This window comes from Engystomops pustulosus, chromosome 6 (genome assembly GCF_040894005.1).
Source record: "Engystomops pustulosus chromosome 6, aEngPut4.maternal, whole genome shotgun sequence".
Lineage (NCBI taxonomy): Eukaryota > Metazoa > Chordata > Amphibia > Anura > Leptodactylidae > Engystomops > Engystomops pustulosus.
In genome coordinates, this window is record NC_092416.1 from 44,839,411 (window position 1) to 44,855,564 (window position 16,154).

The window sequence follows — 16,154 nt, forward strand, 5'->3', positions numbered from 1 at the left end:
ATGTATTGCTCCTTTAATACCCCTTAGTTGAATGCCCAGGTGAAGATGCTCAATATCTACATCTTGTCTATATATCTATCATCTATCTAGCAATCAATCTCCTATAAATTGTCTATTTCCTATCTATATATCTATCTAACCATTTATCTATCTAGCTTTTTGTCTATCATCTATCAAGCAATCAATCTTGTCTCTCTTCTACTGTATCTATCCATCTATATATAATCTACTTTATATTTAAGCATCTATAAATCTATTGTCTTTCATATTTATATTCTATTATCAATCTCCTATAAAATTCTCCCATATTACAGATACTTACCTACTACCGTGTGTAACTACAAAGTGTTATTACTGTGCAGGGCTAAAGGAGCCTCTTACTGACTGTGACAGTTCATAAAATAGTTTTATTTTGGGGGCCCACTTTTAGATTTGCCCAGGGCCCCACTTTACCCAAAAATGGCCCTGCCAAGAGCCTTACACAAGGTCAGGATTTGGTCCAATTAATAGCTAGGATGGTAACACACAGTTAACAATGAATACATTTCCTATAGTTATATTACAACACAGAATGCTAAGAAAAGATGTACCAGCATGGTTATTTTATAGATAATTGAATTATTTACTGAAAACAAAACATAAATCAGCAGTATCCAGACTTTCCCATATATCTAGCAATGCTACCCAAGCCCATTGAGCTTACCCTTGAACGCTCCATCTCTTTGGTAGTCATAACAATAACGTGAGTATTCTCCTGATAGACCATGGACCAGAAGTCACACACTGTGTTCTGCAGGCATCCCTGAGTGGCTATATACACTTTACAGGGTTGGTTCCCCCGTGTTTCATCCAGAGTACTCTATGGGTACATGCAAGACACAAATTCGATAGGAATAAAGTACACAGTAACTACCATACCCCATACATATACATAGAAATTCAATAAATGTAGGGTAAATATACCAACAGGGAAACCTACTAAATGTGTGGAGACCCAACCACCACCCACAAAAGGTTTAGCATCTCTTATTACTATGTAACTATTATAGGGGGCTTCCTTACAAGGTAGCAAAAGATGCAATGTTTTCCTTATGCCATCCTGGAAAACATATTTGTATATTTCCCAGAATCACTAGCAACGCTTGTCCCATATCTACAGCTAAGTGGATACGCTCCTCGGCAATCCCTCTCCTAGGACAGCCACTGATCACGAGAAATCAAGCCCTACCCATAACCTATAGGACTAGAACAATGTAGAATATGTGTTACCTTTATGTAGTTGGCATTAATGTAATCGGATCCAGGAATGCTGTCATCTGTATCCCTTAATGCAACTCGCGTAGTATCAACTGTATAAAACATGAAGCAAAACTTTTTAACTAAATATTGTGATTTATAGTGAAAGTTTGGTTAACAGGCAACACAAATAAAACACTAAGTAGTAGTAGTGGTAGAAACGCTCAAGATCTCCTATATGTTTCCTTCTGTCAAATGGTCTAGAAGCCCGTTTGACTCTTGATGCAAGAGTTAATACTTTGCCGATTTGTGCCATGTTAGGCTGGTGACAGACTAAGGGGGCGGTGCTTAAATCTTTGTCAAAATGCAGATTGAGAAGGGGGAGGATCCTGCTTCAGGAATTTGACGCGCAGTCAAACATCGGTCAATGAAGAGGAGGGGGATGAAACCGTTCTCGTGAAAAAGAAAAAGGGTTTTTTTTTTTTTCGCATGCATTTCTATGTTTAAATGTTAATCTCAAAAATGTGTTTTCTTTAAAAAAAATAATGAAAACCACTTAGTTATGGTTTAGTTTTTATATTACAAGAATAACAAAGAATGAAATGTTATATGTATTCTAGGTTAAGTTCATACCTGTGTGTGTCAGATTCCAATCTCCTTTCAGTTACTAGATAATGGAAAAGATTGTGCCGGGGGGCATGTCTTTTTTGCAATGAAAGGTAAAATTCCATACACTGAAGTCTATGGGGACCGGGTAATATATGGAAGACCTTCCACCAATTTAATATCCGTTACGCTCCCCTACAACAGAGTGTGTAATCGAAAGCCAGAAGCAAGTGTAAAGTGATGATATGTATGGTACTAGAAAAGAACTTGTAATGTCCCGCAGGAAGGGTCATTACTAAATTCTGCTCCAATTAGTGTCCTAGTCGGCTGGAACTTCCATTGGTTTGACAACTAATGCCTGCTTAAGCTATCCAGTCATGATACTTTGCTCCCATCTACTGACCAAAGAAAGTATTTGTACCAGTATATTTTGCTTTGCTGTTATTAGGGTTAAGGGCGATAGCATGGCATATATTGCTAGACTAAAGGCACTACATACTTACAAGGCAGAATATTCTTGTATCGGTTTTTGCTTTTGTTCTCGGGCCTCTGTCCTTCTTTCCTGGGATAGAGCAGTTTACATTCTTGCTGCTGCAACATCTGTCAAGGCGAGATAAAAAGAGCAATTAATACATACATTCACATACCAATGAATAGGCAAGGTGCAACCTTTACACCCATCAACCCCAACACTGACAAGAACGTTTGTAGCAGCATTTCGTATGTCCAACCCACATAACATATATAGCACCTTCAATTCCACAAGATTTTGCGCGTTCAAGGCAGATTTGCCACATGTGACAAGTACTTTTCACAGCATATTTATAGTGCTGTGACATTTCATTTCCATTCAACATCAAATTAGTCGATTCAGTGTCGCTGCTGCTCTGCGTTCTTACACTACAAGCTGCGGATTTTAAAGGGGGGTTTCCTGGTCCAAAGGAATAATAACCTTTCTATAAAATAAGACTGACTTTTCACTTTTGACTTCAGGACATGAAAATGTAGTGTAGAGAAGTAAAGCTCCTATAGGGGTATTCCCATGAAGACAAGTTTCTTAAATTTACTGAGAATATAACACATTCTCTTATTAACAGTTATTAACAAAAAATACAGCATTTCACAGATATAATTCCAACTGGTCTCTAAGTACTGCTGTACACAATTTCAGTTGCACCTGGACACGACCCTGTAACTTCTCTCTTGGGGTCGGGACGCAATTTTGCTTTTTTGTCTGACAGCCGTGAAGCTGGGATTTCTGTCTTGGTTCTCAGCCTCTAGCCCCTCCCCTTCCTGCACGGAGTTCACACTGACTTCCTGCTGGCAGGATTGCGAGTGTAAAGCTGCAGGCAGAGAAGTTATTTATACGGGATTGGGAGAAAGGCACAGCAGGATCTATGTGTTATGAAATAGCAGAGAGGTAGGAGAACTGGGTCATTGTGTGTAATAGGCATCTCATTGATCTCTTAACCTAATCTCTGATCCGTCTCATCCATCTTTCTATGTGTCAGATACTAGTATAATGTTCAGAAGCTAAATAAAAGTGAATATAAACCTGTACCCTGATAATCTAGCCCCATTGTCAGTTCACAGACTAGATGGATCATGAAGTGTCTGCTTAGAGAGTTCCCGCCCACGCTCTGGAATTTTGCACTGACCATCACTGAGTGACAGTAGCCAAAACAGCAATAAAACTGTGTAAAGTGAGTAAAATTGTAAAGTAAAGAGTTAAAAATTAATCTTTATTGTGTTATCACAAGGGGATTCAAATTTGAGAATGTTCTTTCTTGGGCAAACCCCTTTGAAGAATAGAAAGAATTTTCTTGTACTTCAGAAAAGGCGGCAATATCTTGAGTATTGCCCATTTATGATCAATGGGGGTCCAACCCCTGTACTCCGACAAATTACCCGACTAAATAATCCCATTCCCAGTTTCGCAGGAATGCATCCATACACTTTGTAGACTAAGACTGAAGACTGAATTGCAATACCAGTCTCAGATGGTACAAGTTACATATCTTATTAGACTGTCAAAAATGTCTGGGACTCAACTTCACAGATTATTATGGAGAAGAGCTTTAAAAAGGTGGCACGTCAATGTTGTACATTACCATTACATATAATTACATAATCAATGTTGTATAATAATGCACAAGTTGTACTGAATTACCTCAAATTCCTCCCAGAACCCTTGCTTGGCCTTCTCTGTGTTGTCAGCCATTTTGTTCAGCTCTCGTACTCTTGACTCAATGTTAGCTGCGTTGATCCGCGTCGCATTAAATGGCTGGAAAAAAAAAATGGTGTTCAGAAAAGCTTGTTTATGTACCAAAAAAAAAAAAAAAAAAACAAACACTCTAAAAAAAGAAAGCTTGGATATCTCCTTTACCTGCTTAAGATGTACCACAGCTCCCGACTTCTCTACCATAGGGTTCTTCTTGTAGTGCTCCAACAGGTCAGTCAATGTATCAAAGCGCTCTCCTCCTCCTACATCATATTTACCATCCGGCTGAAATGTGGAGTCAGATCAAGCTGAATCAATAAATCTATGTAAAATTCAGATTCTTTTAATGACCACAATTTGTGTAGAAAAAGGTTTGTGGCATCTTTGGCATCTTGTTACCTGGAAGCGAATCATAACATGTGTGACGCGTGATTTACGTTCTCCATTCTCTAGCTTCTCCTCGCTTGTTAAGACGGACAGCACAAAGTCCCCAGGCTTGCTCTGACTTTCCCGCACTAGAAAACTTCCAGGCTTTCCCTTTTCCAGTAGAAGTTTCTCTGCTTCTCTTCCAGAGAGATGTCCATGGTACCATCTATGAAGTTGGAAAAAAAAAAAAATGTTGTATAGTTTTTAGGATTTAGAAGAAATATAAGAGTAGCGTATTCGGCCGAGCCTCTGTGCGACTTCCCCCAAACATCTCCTCATTCCCCCCTACTTCAGCAGACGCCATTGTCTGGCACCGTTGAATTCTCGTACCTGTGCACCCACAGCCTGGCATCAGTCATATGCATTGAGTTCATGTCCTCCACCACCTCCCTGCACATGCACAGCTCCTCAAAGGTAGGGGGGACTCGACCAAATAATTCTTATGACCCGCTGCTCCCTCTGGCAAGGTAACCGGTAGGTTTACAAAAATGATTTTGGGATAGAAAGTCTGCATTTTTTAGCTACAAATAGAAGTTCTATGAGAACCTATTGCCAAAGCGGTTATGAGGTTAATTAGTGAAAAATCTGGTGACCGCTTCCCTTTAATTAGGTGGCTTGCCAAACAGTGCTTCATAAAAGAAGTTTTCTGAAGACTTTAGATTCAAAAATGGAAAAGACTGATCTGGTCAAGAATTCACTGGTCCAATTTACCCTTCCGAGGATAGAGCTACAAAGTGACTTGTCACATGACATGAAGACTCCGGCATTGCATCCAATAACTATGGGGTTGCAAAATGACCTTGCATGACCCCACCATGAACATCCCAGAAAATCTAAACCTGATGGATTTTTGATTCCAGATCACAATTCCAGTTTCATCCAAAACATTGCAGATCTAAATAAGTTGTTCAACGGCAAGCCTCAGACAAGCCATACAGACGTTTCGGTTCTCGGGACTTGACTGGAACTGAAGTGATGTCACCACAGGATTGTTAGAATTTGCCTCCATTACATTGTATTGACCAAGAATTTTGCCATTAGCAGTGGGCGTATTTCAGTGTTATGTAGATTTTATAGTTTGTCAGAATTCCAGGAATCTGTGGCAATACAGTTGCAGTTGAGGACAGAAGGGAGCGACATTAGAAAAAGGATCTCCTTCACTCCAAATTTATGGACGGGCCAGAGAACAAATATTTTTGTGGGAGTGCTACTTTGAAGTGTATTTATGCAGTTGAAAGAAATGTACTTAAAGTGCACTTTTATTAATCAATTCTGCATCTACAAAGCCCGGAAAACACATGACTAACATCCCCCGCAGTAAATAACAAAGCTTAGTGCTACATTTTCAATAGAAAATGTTTCGCATCCAGATAAATTGTTTAACCGGCCTTCATTTTGCCGGATCCTTTCAATTCCATTAAGTAATGTGCTGCAAATTAATTAAATCCAACATAGAAAAAAAAAAAAAAAAAAAAAACACACACCACAAAAATCTATTAAGGCTGTTTATATAAAATTCCCTGAGGTTGCCAAAACTGGCTAGTGGATTAAACCCACGCTGCTTTTACAGGGAAGTGTCTATTGTAACAGAAAAATCAAACCGGCAGAAGTGAAGAAAGAGCGGCCAACAAATCGCTCTGCTACATATTTCGCCTGCGCATGGTTTCAGCACTCACTAAATCCATAGAGCACTTGAGGAGACGTTCCCGGGATTAACGAGCAGCGTTTCCATTTACCAAAGTGGTTGAGAGGGATTGTTGACTGTTATTTGCAGGTTTTATCGCCCGAGGTAAGTGAAAATGAACCGCCCACTTGTAGGATTAAATACATCAAATGCTCCACTGAACACAACATTAGAACTATGTTAAAGGGATTGGCCACTTTACTTCATGATTTTTGTAATGTGTGTCCAAGTGTGGATATTAAGTAATTTACCAATATACATCTATTAAAAGTTCTGCACCAGTTTCTTGATATGTAAAGCGAGGCCTCTTGTCTTTTATCAGCCAGACATTCCTGACCATAAAATTGGCTGCAGATGGAGGGTCATGTGATCTCTATATGTCCATGGACAATGGCCCTGCCAGAACCTTCATCTTATCTTCATGAATACTATAAGGTCCTGACAGGGAGATCACATGACCCTCCATCTGCGGCCATTTTATGGTCAGGAATGTCTGGCTGATGAGGTAAAAAAAAAAAACCCGGAGGCTTCACTTTACATATCAAGAAAACGGTGCAGAACTTTTAATAGAAGTATATTAGTAAATTACCTAATATCCGGCCCCCCGACACTTAGGCTAAATTCAGACAAACGTATGCCGTCAAACGGTAGCCGGACGGCATAAGTTCACCACAATGGAGAGGAGGAGGGGTGACCTCTCGGTTCTCCATAGAGATGCACATGTTCCATCTTTTTCCCGTATATGGAGTGGTATGGCGCCACATGTATGTAGAACCGTATTGTTCTGTGCGGCCATATCAGTCTATAGGGGACGTATGAACGGCTGCAAGCTTGCGGCCGTACATACGTCCCACATATATTTTTTGTAATGTATATGTAGGCCGAATTCACACAACCGTGAGGTAAACTGGCCGAACCCATTAAATAAAGCGAATATGAGAGTCAACCTCTTTGGGTTTGTTCTTAAGTTGAATTTGTATGTAAATTGGAATTGTATAATTTTGGCTTCAAACAAAAAATTTGTCCCAGTGACAATTGGATTTTCAATTTTTTTTTTTTCTTTAATGGGACCAAGGATTATCATTAAAGCTTCATTACAGACACCTTACAGCTGATCATTGCAGTCTGGGACCAAATTAAAGCATCCAGAGATCTACATCAGAGGTCACAGGGGGCAGAGAGGTCTGTCTGTAACTAGGGGTCGTCTGTAAGTCGGGTGTCCTTAAGTAAGGGGCTGTCCATAGTACCGTTCTAGAACCTAGAGTCGTGCGCAGGCCCTGCACAAGGTATTATTCAACAAATTAGCTGTGACTGGAGTTTTCCTTTAACGCCGTAGGTTACACCTGACAGACCTACATCTTTACAAGCTTGTTTTCAGTATTGAGGGCTTGCATTTTTTGGAAAGACTTATTTTTTTCAGTACCTCTTTTTCGAATTTAAAAAAAAAAAAAAAAAAAAAAACATATTAACCAAAACAAACTCTGTAGTGATCTTTTTTCATATAAATCCCTTTTCACCCCCAAGTGAATATAAAAACCTACAATAATAAGCGAGACCCATGTATAAAAAATAAAATTGGGATTTGGACCATAATGCCTATGGCTGCTACGGAGCATGTAGTGAATTTAGTGAAAATGTGGTGGTGGACTCCTCAGAATAGTCCCACACTGTTTCCAACCATCATAGACAGACAGGGATTTATTGATGAGGTTGTCCATTCACAACATACTATCCCTTATCCCTCACAGTTGAGACCCCCCTCCCCCGTGGATCATGAGAAAAGTGGTCCCTTGAACCCCAAATGAATGGACAGCCAGGTTGATGTTCTATTCATGGTCTATGGCCCTGACGGTAGTACTTCATTTGTTCACAAGGTTATTGGGGGTCCCACCGTTGGGAGCCCCACTAATCAGCGAGTATATCTCTATCCTGTGAGATATGAGATGCCTTTGTTCTTCTTTAGCACAAGCACACCAAGGATAAAGAGATGTCTCAACAACCCAAAAGATCAGGGAAACTTCTTACCACATGAGACAATCTTTAGAACCTATCTTGTATGTAACCCGGGAACTGCCTGTACAAATGAAAATGGGTCATGCTCCTCCATTCCGACCTTGCACCAAGTATTATTAAATTAATTAGCTTTGACTGGGGTGTTCCATTAACCTAGTAGATTAAAAGAAAAAAACAAAACAAAAAACCTCTAAAAAGGCTGATTCCTTTAAGATGTCAAATATGGCAGTCAGAGCAACTCCTTGGATAAATATCAAACTTCACGTTCCATTAATTCGTGATTTTTTTTGCAGCAAATTTAATACGAAAGGAAAAAAAATTCTTGCACCTTTAAGCCAACAGGCCACATCCTTAGTACCTACCTACCAGCATGGCCGAAACTCGACAGTACCCAAAAGTGTCGGTGGTCATGGGACCCGCTGGTGCCAACGAGTGGCCTCAGTGGGCCACATAGAATTCATTTGTTCTACACAGTTTACGCATTTGTTTTTACCTTGTACCCACCCCCTTCCTCATTGGATTTTCCCCAAATTCCTGTAAAATACTGGAAACCCCTTCAACCTAACCCTGTACTACACACTATGCATTGCCCTTATAGGACTGTAAAGAGTAGCTATAGGAAGCCTACGACAAGCAGTTTTGATCCTTTGCAGCCAGTGAAATCCTATTTTAATCATCCAGCTTCTCTCGGCACCATCATGACACAACCCTATAAATAATCCAGAAGAGGAAGTTGTCAGATGTCCCACTTTATAGAAGTAGAAATCTGAGCATTTTCAGACCCGACCGCTTTCAACTACAGTCTGGTATGTAATTTGATCACATACGAGGATAGACGGAAAGACATCCTAAGCCTCCCAAAATCCCGCAGAATGTGTTTATGGTTTGCTAAGCAACAATACAGAAACTAAGAAAAGAATCATTTAAAGGGGATAACACCACAAAAATAAAACGGTGCATAAAATAGAGGATTTCTAGCTTTATGGAAATAAGGTTTTTCATTGTCTATTGATAAGTTCTGCACTATGCATCTTTCCTATATCCTTTAAATCCTTAATCTCCGCTTCCCGTTGATAAATGGAAACATTTTTATGCAGATTATTCAGAGGCTAAAAACATTTCCTGTTCATGTTTTTTTTATAATAAGGTAACAAAATGTCGATACATTCAAGGCTTGAACCAAAATAGCACAGAGAGAAGCAGTTTTTTTTATTGCCCTTTTGTCCAAGGGCAACTTGACCTAAAAGTAAAACCTTTGCAGTTGATCACCTGGATAAAAAAATTGTTTGTTTTGCAATCTCTTGAAGAGGGGGGGGGGGGGGGAATACTCCCCCCTTCCTTCTACAGTAAACTCTTAAAATTATGCTAATGAGCCTGAAGGGCTAGGATCATGTTACAGAAGCCCTCAGTTTTATGGCTTCACAATGTTACATTGTGCAGCAGAAGGTCTCTGTCTCCCCTTTCCCCCTGCACTTCCTGTAATCTCAGCAGCAGTGAGAACAGGGGGGAGGGGGAGTGCTCCTTCAGAATGTAACAGCCTATTAATCTGCAGAACAGAGGGGCTCTGTTAGAACATCCATAGCCTTTGTGGTTCATTATAATAATTTTAAGAGATGATTTTAGAAGATAGGTGGCCATGAATGGCAAAGATTAACACCGTCACAGAGACTAGATCAATTAGTAACTGCCCCTGGTTTACGATGCTCTATTTTGAGGGTAGATTTTTAAGGTTTGTTATGTCATAAGACACGCCTCTTTACCCTAACTTCCGTGTGCTTACACAGTATAAACTGTATACCCCCTGTGAGATTCACTTGTTAAATCGGGATCACCTTTGCTTGGTTCGAATCTTTATCCACTCTCTAAATCATGTCAACTTTTAATAGATTTTAGCTGACTTAAAAGATACCAACAAAGAAAAACTAACAAAAAGCAACTAAATAAATCCTTGCCTGTCTTTCACTCACTATACATGTGGTGACCTTCACTAATATGCGCTCACTATGATGCCTTTATGTAGCCCGGCCCGCTTTTATTCTCCCCTCCTTTGTTGGCAAACCCACTCAAATGCCTTTTCTGTTGGCCTCTGTTACAATGCGCCCCCCTTTTAACGTTCCTTGTCATCTGATGCCCCAACCATCCAGCTAAATCTTGAAAGAGTAGCTGAAGCAGTCCCTCACCCCGGCACATGGATAGTTTACTATTATCACCTGTATTTTACCATTTTTAAATATAAAGTGTGTAATATATTTTACAAAGAAAAAGGGTTTCTTTGCTCCTTTCTTCTCCTTCAGTGAGCAGCATTTCCATCTTCTCAAACCTGCACACAGCAAATTGAGGTGAAATATAAACTCTACGCATAACTAGAGAATATTTTACTATATAATTTAGCTCTGAAGTCACCAGGTGACTTTGTAAAGCGTTAAGTAGAAGTTGATAATGTTTCTAATGGCTTATCCATCAGCCGGCAGTGTGACTATGGGAGAGAATTTATACACTAAACAGCAAAAAGAAGGGGGGGGGGGGGGCAGGACGCTGAAACATCCATCTTTAAAAATGTAAATGACAAAGTTTACCATCATTACACTATTGATTTATTTAATTTGGCAGAAAAGTTAATTTACACTTTAAAAGGTAAAATTGCATAAAGCTTTAAGCAGCTGACTTTTCAGCATCAGAAAGCTTAGTTAGGGGCATGGTAGGAAAATAATTCCCTGCTGCAATTTAAGTTCCCTTTAAATTGAAGTATCTGCTGAGCTCAATACATTTCTACCATATGTTATAAAAGCCAAAAACTGGGCAACAAAGGGTTAACAATTGATCTACGAATACAAAAAAAATTCTAAAGTGCTAAACTTGTGTACGTCGGGGAAAAGTGGTTGTGGACAGCTTTTATATTACTACATAGGGAGAGCAGAAAAATGATGTGCCAGAAATACAGTATGTTGCCTGAAATGGTTCAATATTTAGTCTCATGAAATTAAAGGCTCCTTTATTCTCTTGCACATTTACATTATTTCCATCCAAACTCCAGAAAGCACTCAGAAACGCATTAAGTAAAATGTTTACTCTGGGAAAAAAAAAAATTATAGACTATTGATTGTCACCTTTTTGTCACCCCCTTTCTCACACAAACGGTAACCACCACTTTAGAATCAATAATGCAGTTTATTTTATAGACTTTCATGCGAGTCGTGTAACATTATTTATTCAACCCGAAGCGTGAAAACAATACCGAAGAAGGAAACGGTTAGGCCGTGATGGATGAATCTCCTGTGAAGACTCCGCAATATATGCCAGTAGCAAGACAGTGGCGCAAAATAATATCTATAGAACAAGCAAAGTAATTGAAAATGCCCCCGGCACAATTCATACACGTACGGGCTGGAGCGTTCAGGCACGGCAAAAATCATCAACGGTGAACGCAAAAGTATCACAAAATTGGAAACCTACACTGTGGGAAGGGTCGAGGGGAGAAAAAAAAAAAAACGGACATGTAAAAAATATTAAATGTTGTATCCGAAGACTCTAGAAACTGCCTTTGTTCGATACAAATACCCATTTAATTGTGATGTGCCCAAAATTGTGACTTTTTACTTTCATACTGTTGTATGTTCTGCAAGGCAAAAATAGTCAGGTGAACCCCATTTTTTAGATGCATCTGGGTTCCAGAAGTGGACAGGTCAATATTTAATATGAGAATATCCTACAAATATTGGTTCTAGTGCCCCCACACAATATAAAAAATATAAAAAGTACAAATGTTGGGTCTTGTATGGAATAATGACAACAAAATAGTCATAAAGGGACTATAAAAAAAAAAACAAAAAAAAAACCTTTTTTTTCTTAATTCTTGATGTAGACGGGACATTTTTAAATAGAACCTAAATTCTGTAGACGTTAAATACCTCAGGAAGATAAAAGATTGGGCACCAGAACAAATAAAAGTCAATTAAAAAAGAATTTTAGTGTAAAAGTTGCTTGAAAAGGTCAATTAAAAAGGGGAAAATTACCCTGTTTTTAAGGGGAGGAGAGGTGAGGATTTTACATACCCCAATTTTCATATTATACAAATTTTAACCCCTTAATTAAATCTGCCCAATGTCACCATAAATCTTAACCATCAAATGCTCCAGGTAATTGTGATAATGTTTTCTCGTCACACATTGTAAAGTTTGGTTTCGTTTAATTGTGAAAAAAAAAAAAAAAAAAAATGGAAATTTGACACATAACGGTCCCCATTGCGTTTGTGTGAATGAGCCCTAACCTGATCAGCTCCTATGAGGAGACACATTCTGGGATGGACGTGATGGGGGTTTTGGATGTTGTCGTTCTAGATTATTCTAAAATATTTGATACTGTACTGTTGGTACAGGCAGTCCTCAACTTACAAACTACTCCTAGCTAAAAACATACCTCTGTGCCCATTGTGACCTTTGTGGAAGCTCTTTGGAAGCAGGGAATTTATTAAACTTTAGTCCAAAACCGCTAGGGTCAACTGCAAAATGTCTGCAATGAAGCTTTATCGTCCATCATTGTTCCCTTTTCAAATCAAACTTTTTACAATCCAATAGTCAGAGAAAACTAAAAATAATTTGGCTGCGGTTACACTTACCAAGTATACCTATTCCGACTAATACAAATTCAACTTGAGAACCTGAGGACTGCTGGGTCTAGGGTAAAAATCTGTGTTTGGGTTTGCAATTGGCTTTGTGATAGAAAACAGAGGTTCATCATTACTAGAACATCTATTTTTGGCAGCTACTGTCAAGGCAAAGCATAATTATGGATGTATCGAGAGGCGTGTAGATGGTCAAGATAAGGACTATTGCCCAAATCACTGAAGCAACAGATAGAATATTAGGGCACGTTTACTTACAGTGCCACTGGAGTTCACCGAAAGTGCATTGTCCAACGATAAAGCACTGTGCCACGATTCACTGAGATTGTACACAGATATCCTGCATGTGTCGCTTCCCGGCTCAGGAACGACAGAGTTCACCATCTTTTTAGTGGTGCAAGTAAGTGCTTGGGTTTGCGACAAAATTTGAAAGTTAAATCCCGCGCGCAGTCCGAAACAGTCAGACGGCACGCCCCCCAATTGTGTTGCATGGAAGCCACTGCGCCACGAAAGGATTGCGTGCGCTAAAATCCCATCAGACACTTAAATTCCTGTGCATCTAATCCCAGAAAAAGGTGACCAGTCCAACAAAAGTTAGCAGCGCGACCCTTCATAAATGAGCCTTTTATGTACAATTTTGGACAACAGTATATAAAAAGGCCAAAAGTAAAAGGATCACAAATACAGGCTGAAAAGGTTTAATTATTGAGGTTATCTAAAAAAGTTAAAGGTTGCGCTACTTGTCACACCATAACCAAAATTCCCCCTGCCGTACAAGAAGCCCCCAGTAGGAGCACAAATCAGGACTCAGCTCTCACAGCCGTCTTTCGTTCAGACTTCAAATACCAGTGATGCCCAACAGATGGCAGCAGTGTGGCAGCAAAGAGGATTCGGGACATGTGCAGCCACTCACCTCTCTGATGTGGGATCTTGGGAGTTCAGCGGGTACTTGAGCTCAATCACATCTCCGTTCTTCTCCCGCAGAAGACCCTGCTGCTCCGTGTAATATTGCACCAGCTCGGCCAATGTGGCAAACGTCTCTCCGCCATACAAGTCATAGAAATCTCCCGTGTTCTGGATTTTGATGTGTGTAACTTCATCATGCCTCCTGCAAAAATCAATTCATCCTTCATTAGAATTGGGACTATAAACTAAAGCCGTAGACAAACATAAGTACCGTACATAAACTGCAATAGAAATTGTGCATACTACAATACTCTAAAGAAGCCATAATGCATCAACAGGATACACTATATTGTGCCATTGTATATTTTTTTTACGTGGCTACAGTCTATATTATTATATTTTAGAGCTGCATTCACAATTCTGCAGGCTTCAGAGCTGAAATCACACTCAGCTTTAAATCAGGGCCCTGACGTAGGACTAACTATCATAAAAAAATTAGCTTATAGGATACAGGTTTAAATCGACTGCACACAATCTTACTGACCGCTTCTAATGATGTCCTGCAGTACTATAAATACACCTCTGGACTGGATCAGTACACATTACATGATGCTAATTATTCATAAAAAGTACTATATTTTTATACGCAAGAACACATTGTACAGCAGTTTAGAGACAAACATAAAAACTACAGAAATAGACTGCTAAAACGGTGGCGTTTGTTAGCCGGCAGCTTGTAGACTACGCCTTCCATTAATATTTCATATGTTTATCTACTAATTGTCTGACCAGCAAGAATAAACAGAAGAAAAAGGGTGTGAGGCCATCAATGACGCATAGTAAAGGTGACCACAATAGTAACAGATAGCAGGATATCAGTAGACTTGATGAAAAAAAAAAAAAAAAATCTATATTATTGGTGAATTATGTCCGTTTCAACATCACGGTTTTTGCTTTTGGCGGAATAGGAGACTTAGGTTTCACTCCGAAATCCCAATATACCTCCATTCCTCATTACATACATTTTTAATTCCTTTGTTAGAGGAAAAAAAAAAAAAAAAAAAAAAAAAGAAGTTTTAAACGTTCTTAAAAGGGGTTTACGCATGAAACAAGTTAAGCCCTATCCACAGGATGTGCCGACTGGTGGGGGTCTCAGCGATGAGACCCCCACAGATCACGAGAATGAGGGGCCCCAAGTACCTCCATCGGACCCCTCGCTACTCCCCAAGATTAAGGGAGCCGTGTTTCATGGGACAACCCCAGGCAAAATAAATGACTAAAAACAGCATCTGGATTCTGCACTTACTATAACAAGGACTTCCAATGTGGACATGAGACTGCTATGCCCAATAACCTACTGCAGTAGTGACCATGTTTCATGTTCAATTTTGGATTTTGTTCAAACTCAGAAAGTTGTAGTTTTTTGACTGACCTGATCAGGTAGCATTTTATATAGCAAGAGGAGCTGAGATAATTGATACACAGTCTGAGGGCAAAGATTTACCGGTAATAGAACATTATCTTTTAATTTACGGTACATTACTGGTCTATGTTGAGCAGTCAAGGAGATGGACATCAGTCATTGACAACCTTTATGTACAGAAATAGCAATGACTGAAAGGTCCCCCCCCCTTCCCTGCAAAATCTTTACATCAACTGGCATAGATCCCCCTGCTCTATAACATACTGCAGTTTTCCTTTGAAGTCAACTTAGAAAAAGAAAAAAGTGAAAACTGCCTTTAGGCAGGTGCCCAAGAGTAACTGCAAAATGCTGACATGATGCAAAACATAGCTTCAGTTTCCATTACTCAAAAAGAATCAAATGAAAACAATTGATCTGTTAACGACGTACCAGCAAAAAACGGATGTTTGACATAAAGGGGTGTTCCAGAAATCCTGCAAAAACTTGGGTTTGAGCCAGAGTGAGCAATGATATAGAAACTGTACTTCTCCTGCTCTGTAGTGGACTACGTAACAAGTAAGATCCATTGTTCCCAGGAGGCCACTGATTGACAGTGTTGGAGTCCAGAACATCGACATGCTGCTGGAACGAGGAGCCAGAACAGGCTGCCCAAAGGTTTTCAAGGAAACCCTTCAGAACACGAGCTTAACCCAAGTTTAATGTATACAGAATACTGTAGACTGAAAAATATTTTTAGCCCATACACAAGTCATAGGCACCAAAAACACAGGTACAACATGACACAAAAGGATATAAAAACACAGGCACAATTACTGTCCATTTGCACTTTATTGGCCAAACTGTAATTATAAAGTGTGAACAGTCTTCTAAATCTGGTCTTCCTGAAAAAATTTTGTAATGTCTGTAATTAAAGAAATTTTTTTTCTTAAAAGTTACAGCTTTGTGACCATTTCTTGATGAACCTGCCCCACTAGGCCGGACAGCAATTTTTATTTCATTTTCAAAAATGTACAATGAA

General features: G+C 39.4%; 1 protein-coding gene across 1 annotated transcript in view; it reads right to left on the reverse strand.

The window, feature by feature from the left end:
- The window catches only part of LOC140134997 (tyrosine-protein phosphatase non-receptor type 11-like), a 70,738-nt gene that overhangs the window by 9,599 nt on the left and 44,985 nt on the right, over positions 1–16,154 (reverse strand). Inside the window, exons 3-9 of the mRNA XM_072155887.1 lie at positions 13,721–13,915; positions 4,463–4,655; positions 4,229–4,348; positions 4,013–4,126; positions 2,346–2,442; positions 1,270–1,349; positions 704–859 (exon numbers count right to left, since the gene is read on the reverse strand). Coding sequence (XP_072011988.1) covers positions 704–859; positions 1,270–1,349; positions 2,346–2,442; positions 4,013–4,126; positions 4,229–4,348; positions 4,463–4,655; positions 13,721–13,915 — 955 coding nt within the window. The remainder of the gene's footprint in view (positions 1–703; positions 860–1,269; positions 1,350–2,345; positions 2,443–4,012; positions 4,127–4,228; positions 4,349–4,462; positions 4,656–13,720; positions 13,916–16,154) is intronic.